The sequence below is a fragment of the Mustela erminea genome, chromosome 3 (assembly GCF_009829155.1).
Source record: "Mustela erminea isolate mMusErm1 chromosome 3, mMusErm1.Pri, whole genome shotgun sequence".
NCBI classification, from domain to species: domain Eukaryota; kingdom Metazoa; phylum Chordata; class Mammalia; order Carnivora; family Mustelidae; genus Mustela; species Mustela erminea.
In genome coordinates, this window is record NC_045616.1 from 30,005,043 (window position 1) to 30,023,525 (window position 18,483).

An 18,483-nucleotide genomic window follows, 5' to 3' on the forward strand; every position below is an offset into this window, starting at 1 on the left:
CTCTTTCACGTCTTTATCTTCTCATAGACTCTTCTGCCTCAGTCCACAGGGTCCTGAGGTATTTGGTGTTTGGATTAGTAAACTGACAGGTCCATTTCCCAAACACGTTTATTTTTCCTTTGGAAAAGTGTGGGTCGGAAGAAAACCACTCTGTGTCCTACTTCCATGTTACTCATTAACTGACTTGAAAAAAAAAATAAACAGCTTTGGCTAGATTAGGAGTCATGTGAAGAAAGTTTCCTGCAATGTGGGAACAGTGCAAAGCTAAAATGCAGAGCTTTCCCCATGACAGGGGGGATTCAGAAATGAACCTCTGAGCTTCTTGCCTGACCTGGTGATCAATACGCGCACAATGGCGAGGAAAAGTCAGTCTCCCAGCGACTCGGTCTTCCAGTTTGACATTCCTGGCAGCCCAAGAAAGGCAGGCTCCGAGGCCCCACACAGCTCCACAGACAGCCCCGGCTCTGTGTTTCTCAGGTGGGTACCTCCGTGGGTCACCCTGGTGGCCTGAGCCACCAGACCCCTGTTCCTTGGAGAGCTCTGTCCTTGTCCCTGGAGGCTGCAACCTGCCAAGGGGAAGGAGAAGGCACAGCCTGGGCATTTGGGCCAATGGGTTAGAAGGGGGTACATAGCAAAGAATGTGACTTGCTGAGCAAATACAACTATTACCACTATTAAGGTAAAATAATGGTGATTACCTTCTTTAGGAATTTTTTGTACTGGGTGACTGGCCAGCTCTGCTGTTCTTTCATTCTCAATCACTTTCATGTTCATAGGAAATTAAGTCAAATAGCTGAGCCAAAAAAACCTTACTTCCGCGTCAGAATTACCTGTGTTATTATCGAAAGAGTAAATTTGGGGGCTTTCTAAATTAATTATCAGAATAGTATTAGCTGTACCGTGGGTTCAACAATTTATCATACAGATTGAAAGCAGCTTTGGCCTGATTGGCCTCTTTTTTAGCTATAAGTATTAATATCTACATAAACATGACTCTGATAATTACTTTTTTTTTAATTTTAATTTTTTTATTTGAGAGAGAGAGAGAGTAAGAGAGCACAAGCAGCAGAGGGAGAAGAAGCAGCAGGCTCCCTGCTTAGCAGGGAGACCAATGCGGGGCTCGATTCCAGGACCCTGAGATCATGACCTGAGCTGAAGGCAGATGCTTAACTATCTGAGCCATCCACGTGCCCCAATAATTACATATTTTTAATGAAAACCCATGTTATCAACTCTTTATTCATTTTGACCTCCTAATAATTGTCTAGGAACTTACAAAATGTAGAAATCAAATTCAAGTGGAAATAATTTCAAGAGAAAGTTTCTTACCCAACTTTGATGTAAACGTTAATGTTATGCCACATGAACCTCCCAAGTAAAGCCAGAGGAAAGACCTCCACACTGGAAGTTTACTTCTACACAACACCGTAGTCAGAAAGTTGATCATTTATTTTGTTTTTTTCATCATTTTAAGTCATTTATACAAAAAGGTGCTCCTCAAAATTATAGCTTTTAAAAATTAAACGGAAACAAAGAAATCCCATTTCATTTAATGGTGTTTGCATATCAGAATGTCAGGTTACAAAAATAAGTAAAATAATTTAATTTTATTTTACTATATTATTTTACTTTATTTTTATTCATCTATTTGAGAGAGAGAGAGAGCATGAGAGGGGAGAGGTCAGAGAGAGAAGCAGACTTCCCTCTGAGCAGGGAGCCTGACTGGGGACTCAATCCCAGGACTCCAGGATCATGACCTGAGCCGAAGGCAGTTGCTTAACCAACTGAGCCACCCACATACCCCAAGTGAAATAATTTTAAGAAGAAGTTTTGGGGACAGAGCCTGAATTCATGCAAAATGTTATGAAATACCTTTATTTTTAGGTTAACTTAGTTTTTTCCATCCATCATGAAAATGAATTAATCTGACTTTCATTGTCTGAGCAAGAGGACAACTCCTGTGATTAAAAATGTAAAACCTCTGTATTATTCCCATAATTTGCTGAATTTTGAATGTTTCTCAAATCATTTTGTCTGCTTAATCCACCTCTTCTGTAAATAATGCCAACTCTTCTAGGAGCTCAAGTTCTAATCAGGAAAAACAAAATTAAAATGTAAAACAAGTATCTAAAATATATAAAATACAGAAAATATAATTCAAACGAACACACATATTATTTAAATAAACTTAAATAAATAGAATAAAAATAAAATAAAAATCTGCATCAACTTAAAGTCAAGCCTCTTTCAAAAACAGCCCATGCCTATTCTACCTGCATATTAGATATTAAATATCAAATGTCTATATTAGGATCTAGAAATGATTTTTTTTGTGTGTGTACTGGAACCCATCTAAAAACACTATGTGTATCTCCAAACACTTTGGGCACTGAAGGACTTTCAGTGTAGTTGAAAAATCTACTTAATGTGTTATATAGTAAATCATTCCAAATAATTCATGAAAGCATTTAGGCACATGCTGGTTAATTATCTGAGGTATAAAATAAGACCAGGTAAACACTTCCCTTTACCTTCTCAATAAATACTAAGAATTTATGGGGCTGATGTGATATCCTATTATCATTTCCCAAACCAGAAGCAATAAAATGTACTCTGAGATCAACAAACCACTTCAGATAGGCACGGATACAATTTACTCAGTGCTCTTACTCAAACATTCAACCCAGATTTACTGAGTGACTGTCATATGCCAGGCTATATGGAGCACAAGGGTACAATCATAAGCCAGACAAACCTAGTCTCTGCCTTCAAAGAGGTTATTATAATGTTTAACATCAAAGACAGGCTAAAAAATTATGAATGCACAAATGTATATACCTCTATATACATAATTCTTATATTAACATTTATTATCATAGGAAACAGTACAGGACTGAGAAAAAGAACCAGATAAGGAAAACTAACTTAGGTGGGTGGCAAGGGAAGGACTCTTTAACGAATTAATAATTCAGGTGTTTTCAAGGATGAGTAAAGAGCCAACCATGGAGTGACCATGGAAAGGACATACTGCCCACAGGGAGGGAAGATCGTAAGTCTTGAGGAATCTGGGAAGAGAAGCATCTGATGAAACTGGAGAAGGGGTTTAGGATTCACTCTTAACTGCAGTGGGAAACCACTGGGTGGTTTAGAATAGGGGAGTCTCACAATGTGTTGTTCCCTTTAGAAGGGCATTCTGGCCCCTCTCTGGGTGATTTCCAGCTTTCTGCTCTGCCGAGCGATACTGGATCTTGCCCATATCTCCCCATGACCTTGTGTAAGAGTGTCCGTAAGGTACGGAGCCAGCAGATGCATTACTGGGTCACAGTTTATAGGCACGATTAACCCTGCTCATGATGTCAACTTGTGTTCTAAAGTGTTGTGTCATTTACGATCCTACCTGCAATGATTCGGCTGCCTACGCAACATTGACATTGTCTGACTTTTTAATTTTTTCTAATCCAGAAATGGCATCTCAATGGGGTTTTAATGTCCATTTCCCTTATTAATACAAAAGGAGCATCTTTTCAACATGTTTCTTGATTATTTTTATTTCCTCTTCCATAAAATACCTGCTTATAGATTTATGACCCTTTGGGGCAGAAGGCAGGTGGGAAGACAGGATACTGTCTTTTTCTTGTTTTTAGATAGTTTTAAAAACACTGCAGATACTAATTTTTTGTTACTTATATGTATGGTGTAAATATTTTATTCCGGCATATGATTTGTCTGTTCACATTCTCTGTCATATCCAAGTTCTTATTCTTAATTTATCAATGCCTTATTTTCTTAATGATCTGCACTTCCTGTGACTCGTTTATGAAAGCCTGACCTACTCTGAGGTCATTAGAATGTTCTTACCTATTGTCTGCTAAAAGTCCGTTTTCTTGCTCTGTTACACATTGCTGTCTTAATTAGTACAACTTTATAATAAAAGTTTTGCTGTCTGGTAAGACAAAACTCCTTACCTAGTTCAAAAATGACTGACTACTCTTGGGACACCTATATGGCTCAGTGGGTTAAGCCTCTGCCTTTGGCTTAGGTCATGATCTCAGGGTCCTGGGATTGAGCCCTTCATTGGGCTCCTTGCTGAGAGCAGAGCCTGCTTCCTCCTCTCTCTTTGCCTGCCTTTCTGCATACTTATGATCTCTCTCACTCTCTCTCTCTCTCTCTGTCAAATAAATAAAAAGAAATAAATCTTAAAAAAAAAAGACTGGCTACTCTTGACACATTTGCTTTTCCATTTAAATTTTAGAATCAGTTTACCAAATGAAGACTTATTCTTAGTTGAAATTGTATTAAGTCTATTACTTAATTTGAGGAAATTAAGTCTACTTCTCCTTATATTGTGTTAAATATACCTATTCATGCACATAGTATGTCCCTCCATTTATTTAGGCCTTCATTAATATCCTTTGATAAAGTTTTAGAATATTCTACATAAAGGCCTTACACATTTTTAGACTTATTCCTACATACTTTACACCACTGTTGCCATTGGAAATAAATAAATACACACACACACACACACACACACACACACACACACACTTTTTTAAAAGATTTTTTTATTTATTTGACAGAGAGAGACACAGTGATTTATTTATATATTTTTAGAGAAAGAGAGTGTGTGTACGCACACATGCAGGGGCAGATGGAAAGGGAGAGAGAATAAAGCAGAGTTCCCATGGAGCCCAATGGTGGGGCTCCACACAGGGCTCCACACAGGCTCAATCCCAGCACCCTGACATCATGACCTGATCGAAAATAAAAAATCCACTGCTAATCATGCAGGCACCCGTGGAAGTCTATGCCTCTTAATCCCCTTTACCTATTTCATCCATTTCCCTACCTCCCTCCCCTCTGGCAACTATCAATTTGTTCTCTGATTCTGTAAGTCTGATTCTGTTTTGTTTCCTTTGTTTCGTTTTTTAGAATGCACATATAAGTGAAATCATATGGTATTTGCTTTTCTCTGTCTCGCTTATCATAATACCCTTAGGTATATCCATGTTGCCACAAAAGGCAAGATTTCTTTTTCTTTTTCTTTTTCTTTTTTTTTTTTTTTTTTGATGGCTAAACTAATATTCCGCTCTATGTTTCTGTATCTGTGTGTGTGTGTGTGTGTGTGTGCGCATGCCATATCTTCTTTATCCATTCATCTACTGATGGACATTTAGGTTGCTTCCATACCTTGGCTTTTGTAAATAATGCTGCAATAAATAGAGACATGCATACATATTTTCATATTAGCATTTGTATTTTCTTTGGATAAATACCTAGAAGTGGAATTGCTAGATCTTACAGTAGTTTCACTTTCAATTTTTTGAGGAACCTCCATACTGTTTTCAATAGTGGCTACACCAATGAACATTCCCTACCAACAGTGCACAAGAGTTCCCTCCTTCCCACATCCTTGCTAACACTTGTTATTTCTAATCTTTTCGATACCATCCATTCTAACAGACATGAGGTGATATCTCATTTTGGCTTTGATTTACATTTCCCTAACGATGAGAGATGTGAAGCATCATTTCATGTGTCTGTTGGCCACCTGGATGTCTTCTTTAGAAAAGTGTCTATTCAGGTCCTCTGCCCATTTTTTAATAAGGTTTTGTGTTTTTTTCTGCCTTTTTTTTTTTTTTGTATGAGTTCTTTGTATATGTTGGATGTTAGCCCCTTGTCTGATATATCATTTGTGAATATCTTCTCCTATTCAGTAGGCTGCCTTTTCATCTTATTGATGGTTTTCTTCACTCTGCAAAAGCTTTTAGTTTGTTGCCCTCGCCTGAAGAGACAGATCAAAGAAAAAAAATTCCGAAAAGATGAGGCAGCACTATGCTGGAATGTGGGACCATGGTGGGACCATGGTGGGACCAGCCTAGGCCTCCTCAGACTCCTTCAGTGCTCTGGTTTGGGGATCACCCCAGGCTGCAGTCAACAATGACCTTGGCAGGTCCAAGGTAGCCTTATAGTCACATTCATGCCTCCACCCAGTGGCCCCACTGATTCTGTCCCTGTTCATCTATTGTCCCAGCTGCCACCAGTGAATGGCAGAGGAAATATTGGCCCTTTTTCTCTCTCTTCCCAACAGCCTTGATTTTTCTTAGCCACACTCACTTCCCCTGCTATCAGAGAAAGAGCAGGAGCACTTTTTGGTACCTCAAGAAGAGGAACACTGTAGGCATCGTATTATGACCCATTTTCACGATGAGTCCATATCCCAGCTCCTGTTCATTGGGATTTGTAGAGGTAAAGGTTATATTTAGAATCTGGAGGGAGCTGAGTTCTGGGAAATGGGTTTTCCTCCCTAGGAGAAGGGATGAACAGGTAACAGCCAAAGAAAGCAGGACTGTGTTAAGAGGATATAGTAGTAGCAGTCGTAGTGTCCTAAGCTTGGTGTGGGTATTTCAGCGAAAGGCATACCTCTCTATTCTTAGTGGGCAAGGTTCACTGGCAGGACCTGGGAACTCTGCTGAGCCTCAAGGGAGCTTGAAGAGCAGACTATCAGAAAGAAAAGAGATGATGAAGTATACTAGGATGTAGTGAAATGGGGCTGTGGAAGTTAGAATGAGGAGATGCCTCTCCTCAAAGAGCAACAGGCATCTCTGACAGGAAGGGTAGAATTTTCCCTGCAGGAAAGAAGAGAACTCCCCAGCCTCTAACCTGGCCCGGAGAGAATGGACTTGCAGTTTCTTTCCTAAACTTTGCCAGACACTTCCCCGCAGTCTACGTATACCAAGCACTCAATATTCTGTCAGCACACATGCTCTATCCTTGCACCACGCTTCCAAACACACTGGGAGCCCTCCCTTGACTGCCTCAAAAATTCCTATTCATCTTTCAAGTTGCACCTCCAGAAAGGTCTTCTCTAACATCTGGGGAGAACTTCTACCTCCACCCCTCAGAAGTAGCTGCCTTTTTTATTTGTTGATATCCCATCCACTATTAACCACTTATCAGAATGGACTGTCAGGAGGGGTACAGTTTACAAAGTCAGTGAAGCTTAAGCTTCCACCCCCACTTACACAGGCCCCTTCCAAGGCCCTGGGAGTGTCTGTAGCAAGCTCCTCAGATAGGCATACCTTTCTGTAAAGCTTTTGGACAATACTTCAACTACCATTATGACTGCTGTCTCTCTTCACTCCGATTTTCTCTCCTATCCAGCGGGCAAGGGATTTTTTTGACATTATGAGCTAAGGGGAAGTTGTTTGAAGATGCATTTAGTTTGGGATTGCTGGAATTAGTTTATATGGTTTGTCATGTGTGAGTTGTTACTAGCCAACCTGGCTTCCTGGAATATTCCCACCACACATGAAGGGTCAGAGATGAGATCACGATAGGAATATGTCCTCCCAGTACCGTTTATCAGCAGTATGTAGGCAGTGAAAGAGAAACAAGACTCGATATGTATAGGACCAGAAGCTAGTTTCTGGTAAATTTTTCCAGTTATCAGATGTGGTGGACTCTGTCCTCATTAATGCCAACACAAAACAGAAGTTCTCTCCTGTTAGGACCATAAACTTGATAATGTAGCTGATATCATTTTAAGTACACCAAACTTTTTCTTCTTCTTCTTTGGTAGTAATTGCATGATTTATCAGAATTTCTGTCTTTATGGGACACAAACCCAAGATAATACTAAAAACAGCCATTGCTTTTGTGTGTGTGTGATATAATAGACCAAATCTTATTTTTACTCTTTTATACTTACACTGCTGAGGAAGGAATGGATGTGATTCCCTAGGCATGAATCCGTGAGCGGAATGCATGCTGGCTTCTTAGTGACTACCTGTTAGAAGTTTCTCATTTGGGGAGATCTTGAACATAGTTATAGAAAAACTAAGTTTATACAAATGTTTCTCATCAGTGTCCAGTTCATTAAATTTTCATGACACCTAAACTTGTTTTTAAAAAATAATTTAAAAAATTAATAGCCTATGCATTAAGCATTGACTCACTTTTTTTTTAATTTTTTATTTTTTTATAAACATATATTTTTATCCCCAGGGGTACAGGTATGTGAATCACCAGGTTTACACACTTCACAGCACTCACCAAAGTACATACCCTCCCCAATGTCCATAACCCCACCCCCCCCTTCTCCCAGCCTTGACTCACTTTTTAAATGACATTTTCAAATGTCATGAAAATTTATTTTGGATGAGCTTATCTTTAAGTTCCTACTTTCATTAAAAGCTTTTTATCTTAACAGGTTTTTTAAAAAAATCAATCAGGTTCATTTACCTCCTCTCCTCCCTCCTTCTCTCTCTCCCCCCTCTCTCTTTCCTCCATGTCTAATGCAAAGCCAGGCAAGTATACCTGAGCTTCAAGTTCCAGCAGTTCCCTCAATGGGTAACTATGTGGAGTTATAAGAGGGCAAATTGGCCAGCCCTGCCAAGAAGTACAGGAGTGATGAATGAGGGCTTCTTTATAGCCAATGGCACAGGAATAACCTCTACTATTTGCACAGAGTCTAACTCGTGGGAACTTTTTACAGATGTGACCTTACTGACCTTAGCGGCTTTTTGCTATGGTGGATGGATTATGGTAGTTGCTCTCTAGTGCTTAGATAATGAAGAAAAGAACAGAAAAAGGAAAAGACGTTTTCTGCTGCGGCTCTCTGGCAAAATTAAGCTAACGAAATTAGTTCAGGTAGTGAGCACACAGCCAGAGAGGTAACAGAATGGCATTATCCAACTTCACTGATTAATATATTCACCCGGTGTGACTTCAAATTATGTGGGCTATTTCCAAAAAATCAAATCTATCCTCAAAAGTCATTTAATTCGGTTTCTTCAGCCCACCCAGGGTGACTTTCATAACCTCAGAAGTAGGCATGTGACTCTCTTTGAAAGAACAAAGTTAAAGAGACCTACCCGGTATTCTCTATTCTCTATTGACCTACTATGTGATTCTATGGGTTTTGGTGAAATTTATTTGCAAAAAAGACAAGGGTATTTGTCTTAGATAATTTTCAGGAATGGTGAAAGAACAAGTATGATGGGTAATTTCATTTAACAAACAGCTATGGAATCCCTTCTATAATGCTGCATGGAAGGAGGACTGCCTAGTATATGTCTGGTTTGGATACTGACTAGTGGCGTAAACCCTCAGTGCCTCACTTTCCCTGATGGCAAAATGGGGACAATCTTAAGACAGCCGATACTATTAAACAAGACAATATATAAAGTGCTTGGACAGCAAATGTTCTAACGAGGTGATTGTAAGGCAGTAGAGAAGATCTACAGAGGAATAATGGTATATTCACTCACCACCTAGAACTCTTAGAAGCTAGAAATACATCCTTGCCTCTCCATCTATAGTATCTGGCACAGAGAAGAAACTCTAATGAGAAGAGAGCCTTGCAAAGTAAGCAAATGGCTACAAACCCAGCTCCTGCTTTTAGGGGATCCAATTCCTGTTGGTTACAGACACACCTGCCGGCTACTATACAAGGCAGGCAATGTGCATGTACTAGGAAGATTGTATTATTAGCCTCACTCTCCAATCTGTAATTTCCCTCAGCATGTTTATGGCTGATCCCCATGTTGCAAAACTTACATCTAGAAATAACTGCACATTTCAAATGCTTAGTGCCATAAAATAAACCTTACCTAATGTGAAAAACTAATGGCTGTCAGGACGTTCCTGAGAGAAACAAAACAAAACACAAAGCCCTATTTTATTACTTCCAATAAACCCACAGGGGCAGAACAGTGGGCCATGAATAAGCTTCCCTCCAAACACACTCCTGTACAAGGGTAATAAAGCAAGAAGCAGAATGGTGAAATCATACCAGTGCATGAATTTATCTCCCAGACTTGTCCTTTGAACGCTGGGAAATACCAGCTGTGACCTGGCCAGCTTCCCTGGTCCTATATCTTATTTCGGGAAGCTTCCATTCCACTCATGCACACGAGTCCTGCCTTTGCACATTCTGAGCTGCCCACAACACTCTGGCAGAGTAAATTCTGTGTGGTCCTTTGAAATTGGAGCAAACATCCCTGTCTTTGGAAAGCCTCCCTTGACACCCTTTTCTCGGCTATGTAGTATCTTTTATTTACCTCCATGACCACATTTATCACAAGCTGCATTACTCTTGTTACATTTGTCTTTCTTCCTCACTTTGCTACCTTATTTCTAACCCAACCATTCAGCATAGTTCCCAGGACAAAATAGGCAACAATAAATGTCAGAGGGTGGTGGGTGACAGAGCAGTGAGGAGCTCCCCTGAGATGACAGGCAAACCTGGACCCTGCTGGGGTACTTGCTGGGGTGCAGCTGGCCTGGCCCCAGGAAGGGTGAGGCTCCATAGCACAGTGAGAGCACACAAGGAGGAGCCGGCTCAGTGCAGGAGGGCAGCTAAAGACAAAGCTGAAGGATGGATCAGACCTTCTGACTCACCCATTCTGGACCTTCTCGCTGTTCCACAGTGATTGATTATTAGATCTGAACTAGCATTTGCCTATACCGTGGTCCCAAATGTTTTATCCTTGCAGTTGGGAAAAGAGAGGGGAAGAATTACAAGGAGCCATAGAGGCTGAGATTTCTGTTTCCATAAATTGAAGGGCACACTTGATTTTAATGTATTTTCACACTGCATTCAGTTTACAAATAAACTAAATGACTGTAAAATTGAATTAAACTCGGCATAAAAGAAAAAAGAATGAAACAAAACATCGGGTTTTTTTAAAATATTTTATTTATTTGACAGAGTTCACAAGTAGGCAGAGAGGCAGGCAGAGAGAGAGGAAGGGAAGCAGGCTCCATGCTGAGCAGAGAGCCTGATGCAGGGCTCTATCCCAGGACCCTGGGACCATGACCTGAGCCAAAGGCAGAGGCTTTAACCCACTGAGCCACCCAGGTGCCCCAAAACATCAGTTTTTCATTTAATGATCCCCCACACATGCTGCACACTTTCCTGACTTCATGCCTCTAAGCTCGCTCTCTCTGCCCCGAGTAACATCTCCCTCCAAGATCACTAAATCAACATCACTAGAAATCCAGCGGTGAATACAACAAGGGTGGCCTATGTTCTTGAATTACTCTCCTCAGAGGAAGTCACACACAGACAGGATTTTGAGTGTCTTACATAGAGGAGGGCAGGTAAAAGGACCAAAGGGCAGAAACCCAGCCTCCAGGCCCTAAAGCAATGGCAGAGGAGACGCAGTTCCCAGCACAAAGAAATGGTAATTCTGTGACGTGATATAGGTGTTAGCTAACCCTACCTCAGTAATCGCATTACAATATAGAAATGTCTCAGATGAACAGGTTGCACACTTCCAACTTACACAATGGTACTTGTCAATTATATCTCAATAAAAATAATAATACTTTTAAAAAAAAGAAATGGAAGGTAAGAGGTGAGCTGAGCATGAGGCGAGGCGTTGGCAAAGAGAGAAAGAGCTAGAACCTAACACTGAGGAATTAGCCTTTCGCTATTCTCTGTGGAAGAGAAGAACCCCCGTTTCAGACGGCTGACAGAACCCCGTGTCTCTAGAGCACACAGAGGGGGCGGCAGAATCAGAGGAAAGGATGCGGAGCCCAGACACACTTTCCTCAAAGCATAAAAATGAAGCTCAGAAGCTGAATTTTGTCCCAAGTTCCGAACAAAATAAAAGACCCTCCAGGAAAAAAAAAAATATCATTCCTATTTCTCTCCCTGACAGAGACTGTATCCAACTAATACAAACTCTAAGTTAGCAGTCACTGCCTCCAATGCCACCTCTGGAGAACAAAAGATATTCTTTTCTCCTTCGTGGCTGTGCCTCACCATCAGCACCCAGGCTCTGCCCGCTGACCCTTGCACGATTCCACACCGCCCAACATCCAAAGGCAAATCCAACTCCAGATCACTCATTTAGGGGAACATGAAGTTTAACCAGGAGGCTCACCCCACAGTGGGGAAGAATGGCCAACAAAGACTGTTTGAGTTACCAGCTGTCTCCCAGCTCGTTACATCAAATCTTCACCTCATAAAATCATAAACATCTACTTTCTCATACAGTATCTGTGTGTTTTGAATCTGGAAGGGAAGAGCTTGGTGGTTCTAGCTCAGGAACTCTGGTGAAGTTGCCGTCAGCTATCAACCATGGCTGCAATTATCCAAAGGCTTGACTGGGGCTAGGGGGTGCATTTCTAACCACACCTCGTAGGTTAGTGCTGGTATCTACAGGAGGCTCCAGTTCCTCTCCAACTGGAGAGAGGGTTGTTTACAACATGGCAGCTGGGGCTTTCCCCAGAACAAGTGATTCTTGACAAAGGACCGTGAAAGACACAATGTCTTTAACAGCCCAGTTTCTGAACTACACCATCATTTTTGCAGTATCCTGTTGGTGAAATAGGTCAGCCCTATGTATTCGGTGTGGGAGGGGACAATACATGGATGAGAATGCCAAGAAAGAGGGATCATTTGGAGCCATCCTGGAGGCTGGTGACTACAAGGGCTATGGGGGTGACATCAAGGTTGCCACATACTTCTAATCTGTATATGCTGTATATGCTGGAAGTATATGCTGGAAGGACAGCTGGCTTAGAGTTGCACAGGCCTGTGTTTGTGTTGTGTTGTGTGGGTATTTTGTTTGTTTGCACAGGCCTGTATTTGATCACAATGTTGGCACGTGCTGTGTCACCTTAGTCCAGTTACCTGAACTTTCTAAACCTCAGCTTTCTCATTTGTAAGATGGAAAAATAACACCTACATCTGAGGACTGTTTTTGAGGATTAGGTATGGAGAATGTACATACTGTGGTGAATACTGGAGAATGGTTAACTGTTATATTTACAAAGTAGGCTAAATGTTACTATAGCAACACAGTTGGAAGTCTTTACCCACACAACCCTGGGTCAACTCTAAGGGTTTGTTTGGATTTGTTTCTTTTCCCTCATTCTTTAAAAAAAAAAAAATTAAGATTTTATTTATTTGACACAGAGAGAGAGACAGTTGACAGAGAATACAAGCAAGGGGAGTGGGAGAGGGAGAAGCAGGCTTCCCACTGAGCAGGGAGCCCAACACCGGGCTCAATCCCAGAAACCTGGGATCATGACCTGAGCCAAAGGCAGATGGTTAATGACTGAGCCATGCAGGTGCCCCTTCCTCATATATTCTTTTATAACTTACAAACGACTTCAAGCTAAACATAGTTGGTGGCAGTATATAAAGCTAAAAAACATGTACTTTTGTTCATATATTTGAATAGATGTAGAAACCATGAAAACTTCAAGATCTAAACTCGACAGCAAGAGCTGTCAGGCTCTTGCATTTTTCCCATATGGCTGAAATCCATACTCGGATGACTTTAAAGAAACCTGGAAATAAGGTAAGGGTGGAGATAATATACTGCATTCATGAGTTTTCTCAAAATCACAGTTTTTCTGGGAAGAAGTGTGATTATCTCTAGAGAAAAACACAAGTTCCAGTGTCAAGTGGTGTGTGATGTCAAAATGAAACATTTTTTCAACAGGGCTACTGATTTATAAGGTTACAGTATGTTCTTTACTCAGAAATTTGAGAGTTTGGGCTTTGCCTTTGATGCAAATGTCTCCACCCTTCATTTCTTCCCCAGTAAAATAAGAGTAAAGACCCTCTGAGAAAAAGCTTCTTCATGTGTGTACTCCGAATATTAACTCTCCAAATTTGTGCCCCGGAAGTTTAAGTAGAAAGAGCCCAGGCTTAGCCCTGACAGTCCTCCGGGACCCGGAACAAATCACTGATCCCTCCTTTTCTCCATCTCACAAAATGGAGAAATCTACCAGTAAGAGGATTTTTTCCAGACAATGGAGAAGTTAAGGGGCGGTGGGGAATGAAATGGAGTGAGATAAATAGATATAGAGAGATAGATATATAGATAGATAGATATTTAATTATAAGCTCCTTCTGGGGGAAAAAAATGAAGAATCCTTTTCCGGGATTACTTTATTCTTAAGTATTTAATATTTATTTTAGTTGCTATCTGAAGTGGGGAACTTACCACAAAGCTAATGAAGCTGAACTTTTAGCGCTGATTACCTTAATTAACCTCTTCTAATTCAATATTCTCTGTCTGCACCTGATTTTCAGGGCTTTTTTTCCTTAAAGAAGTCCCCCATATCATATAAGCTGCAGGCCCTACAAAACTGAATCTGCCCCAGTTGCTGCTCTTAACATAAATACACATTTTTCAACCCAGACCAATTTTCTAATGGTATCACCAGTGTTTCATCATCATCAGTGAGATAATATCCTACTAACAGCTTAACAAATCTATGCAAGAAACTTAACAAGAAACTATTACTATAGTATGAATGGGTATTTCCAAAATGACTGATTCCTGGAATAGAAGGAAATACAACTTATCCCCTAAGTGCATGTATTATTTTTCAGAATATTCACATTGTCATTTATATAGGATGGTCACATTACATAAACCATGTAATTCATGAACCACATATACTAGAGTGTATAACATATTTAATGCAGAATTTAATTTTAGCATAAAACATAGATAAAGGTGGTAGTATATTTTCCTTCTCGAAAGAGAAGAAAAATATTATCAAATATTCTATCTATATTATTATATACCACACGTTGGGGGGTTTAAAGAAATATAGATTCCAGAAATCCAAAAGTTGCTGTACTGACAATAATTCCTCTCTGAGGTGAGAAGTAGCATAGAACAGTTGTTAGGAATGTCAGCTCCACAGGGTGCCAGGGTGGCCTCTCCAGTGAGCTTCTGATTCTGGGTTTCAGCTCAGGTCGTGACCTCAGGTCCTGAGATCCAGCCCCACTTGGGGATCAGCTCAGCTCAGTGCAGAGCAGTCTTGTCTCTCCCTCCCCCAACTTGCACGCACACACACACTCTCTCACAAATAAAGAAATAAAATCTGGAAGGAAGGAGAGAGGGAGAGAGGAAAGGAAGGAGGGAGGGAGGGGAAATAGAGAGCAAGCAAGTAGACCGACATGGGGTCCCATCTCATAGAAGTGGTTCAGCAAGTCTGTACTTCAGTTTTTGCTCCTCTTAAAGAGGGAGTGATAGCTTCTACTTCATGAGGTTCTTGTAGGGATTGAATGAGCTGCCCTACTTGTGAAGTGCCTAGAAACCTACCTAGCATAGGCAAGCACTGCATAAATGCTTTTAAAAACACTTTATGCTGGGGGCACCTGGGTGGCTCAGGCTGTTGAGCATCTTCCTTCAGCTCAGGTCATGATCCCAGGATCCTGGGATCCGGCCCCACATTGGGAAGCCTGCTTTCCCTCTCACTCTCCCCTGGCTTGTGTTCCCTCTCTCACTGCCTCTCTGTCAAATAAATAAATAAATAAATAAAATCTTTAAAAAATAAAAATACTTTATGCTGATTTCTACCTTGGGCTGTAGTCTCACAAACTGCTTTAGCATCCTGGGCAATGACTGAAAATTTCTCATTTTACTTGACTGTCATTCTCCCACTAGTGACAATAGCTAAAACAGAAAACTGTGTAGTCATTTCAATGTTTCATGGCATAGGATTATTTGTTTTTATTTCAAAAGGGTTTTTAATACTTGCTAAATTGTCCACATTAGGAAATATAACTATGAATTAATAAGCATGTCTATTGGAAGTTGCCTCTTTTGTCAGCCTATAGGACTGAGTGACTGAGAACCGGTGACTGAGAAGCTGACTTGACTTTGAACTTGCAACAATATCTGGGTTTACAGTAATAAAACAAAGTATGTTTTATTGTGGCCCTAAACCATGATGTACATGTGAACACTAAATTATTGGATCATTAATATGTAAGTTCTGAGGTAATGCTATAAATCATGGTAAATATTTAATGGAAATATCAAACCATCCTTCTTAAAGTCTTATAACTGAATGACAGGGAAGGAGTTTTGTTAATTTCCTTGTAATTCTATCAATGGTCCTTAATTAATGACAAATAAGAGAAAATACACATTGTGATGAAACACTCAATCATGCCGATACCAGCTTTTTGTCCCTTCTTTGGATCCCCAAAAGCAAAAGCATTGTTTTTTCTTGAATCCAAAAGAAGTAAAATCTTTCTACTGTGTGCCTATCAGGTTTTTCCACAGTGCCAGACGCTATGTAACCATAAGCAAACCTATAGCTTTATGTAACTTTTGCAGCTTTTCAAAAATACATGGTTAAGAGCAGTGTGATGACCACAGTTCCGTGAGGTAATTCTTAATAAGGACCAGCCTTGGTTCCACAGTCTTGTCATAGAAATGACAACATTTATTCTATGCATCCTCTGTACCAAGTATATCCTAAGCCCTTTTCACAGATTAGCTAATTCAGACTTCACAATAATCTTATGAAATAGGAACTCTATGACTGCATTTCCCAGATAAAGAACCAAGGTTTAAAAAAAAAAAAAAAATGAAGTACTTGATTCCCACGATGTAAGAGTTGGACTCCATCTTAAGACTCTAAATCCCATGTTCTTCCTACTTCACTGTACGCCCACTCTTGCAACCTTTAATTTCCTTCCTTTGTGGACTAACAGAATTGGGTGAATGGATATAGACCTTCTGAAGTAAGTGGGGTACTTAACATCTGATGTGGGAGTTAGATGTGACACCAAAAACATAAGCTACAAAAGAAATAATAAATAAACTGGACCTCATCAAAGTTAAATACAAAAGACACCCACAAGAAAGTGAAAGACAGGGCACCTGGGTGGCTCAGTGGGTTAAGCCGCTGCCTTCGGCTCGGGTCATGATCTCAGGGTCCTGGGATTGAGTCCTGCATCCGGCTCTCTGCTCAGCAGGGAGCCTGCTTTCTCCTCTCTCTCTCTCTGCCTGTCTCTCTGCCTACTTGTGATCTCTCTCTGTCAAATAAATAAATAAAATCTTAAAAAAAAAAAAAAGAAAGAAAGTGAAAGACAATCCCAGAGTGAACGAAAATATTTGCAAATCATGAAGCTGATAAATGTCTAGTATCTAGAATATATACAGATTTCTTACAACTTAATAATGAAAAAATGACACATTTAAAACTAAGCAAAGGTGGGACACCTGGGGGTCTCAATCTATTAAGCATCTGACTCTTGATCTCAGCTCAGGTCTTAATCTCAGGATCATGAGTTCAAGCCCCACATTGGGCTCCACTGGATGTGGAGCCTACTTTAAACAAACAAACAAAGAAATTCAAAGGATATGAAGAGGTTTTTTTCTCCAAAGATATATAAATGCCAATAAGATGCAATATGGTTCTTCACATTAGTCATAAGGACAAAGTAAAACAACAAGAGAAAAAAACCCATAATGAGGTACCACTTCACACTTACCAAAATGACTATACTCAAAAAGACAGAAATCAACAAGTCTTGAAAAGCATGCAGAGGAATTAGAACCCTTTTACAAAGCTGGTGGAAATACAAAATGGTGGGAGCACTTTGGAAAACAGTTCAGCAGTTCCTCAACAGATTAAACACAGAGTTACAATATGACCCAGCAATTCCACTCCTTGGTATATAACCATAGAATTAACAACTCATGCCCACACTAAAACCTGTACATGGGTATCATAATAGCCATCAAGTGGAAACAACCCAAATGTCCATCTACTGATAAATATGATGTGGCTTGACTACAGAATGGATTATTAATTGGATAAAAGAAAAAAGAATGAAGTACTATTCTAGGCCACAATGTGAATGAAAGAAACTAGTCACAAAAGGCTTCCATTTTTAAAAAAGATTTTATTGGGGCGCCTGGGTGGCTCAGTTGGTTGGACGACTGCCTTCGGCTCAGGTCATGATCCCAGAGTCCCGGGATCGAGTCCCGCATCGGGCTCCCAGCTCCATGGGGAGTCTGCTTCTCCCTCTGACCTTCTCCTCGCTCATGCTCTCTCTCACTGTCTCTCTCTCAAAGAAATAAATAAAATCTTTAAAAAAAAAAAGATTTTATTTATTTCTTTGAGAGAGAGAGAAAGAGAGAGAGAGAGAGAGCATGAGAGAGCATGAGCTGGGGGAGGGGTTGAGGGAGAAGCAGACTTCGGTTGAGCACAGAGCCCTACAACCAACATGGGACTCCATCCCAAGACCCTGAGATCATGACCTGAGCTGAAGGCAGATGCTTAACTGACCGAACCACCCAGGTGCCCTTTAAGTTTTTGTGTGTGTTTTTTTTTTTAAATTTTATTTATTCATCAGAGAGAGAGAGAGAGCACCCACGCGCGCATATGCACTTTGGGTGAGGGGCAGAGGGAGAGGGAGAGAGAGAATCTCAAGCAGACTCCCTGCTGAGCCCTGAGCCCAACATAGGGCTTGACCTCACCACCCTGAGATCCCAACCTGAGCCAAAATCAAAAGTCAGACGCTTAACTGACTGAGCCACAGGTGACCCTAAGATTTTATTTTTTAAGTAATTTCTACCCCCAACATGTGACTCTAACTCACAATCCTGAGATTAGGAGTCGCACACACCATTTAAGTCTTTGAAAACGTTTCCCTTTCATCTTCTCACTGAAACTGTGCCAGGTTAAGGGAAGGATGTGAGA

At 40.5% G+C, this 18,483-nt stretch overlaps 1 protein-coding gene across 2 annotated transcripts in view; it reads left to right on the top strand.

Moving 5' to 3' along the window:
- The first annotated feature begins 237 nt into the window (after positions 1 to 237).
- GRAMD2B (GRAM domain containing 2B) overlaps positions 238 to 18,483 on the top strand; it is a 112,775-nt gene continuing 94,529 nt past the window's right edge. The window contains exon 1 of one of the 2 annotated variants that reach the window (XM_032335501.1): positions 238 to 477. In XM_032335501.1, coding sequence (XP_032191392.1) covers positions 353 to 477 — 125 coding nt within the window. In that variant the 5' untranslated portion in view covers positions 238 to 352. The remainder of the gene's footprint in view (positions 478 to 18,483) is intronic. The other variant, XM_032335506.1, reaches the window with a different exon arrangement.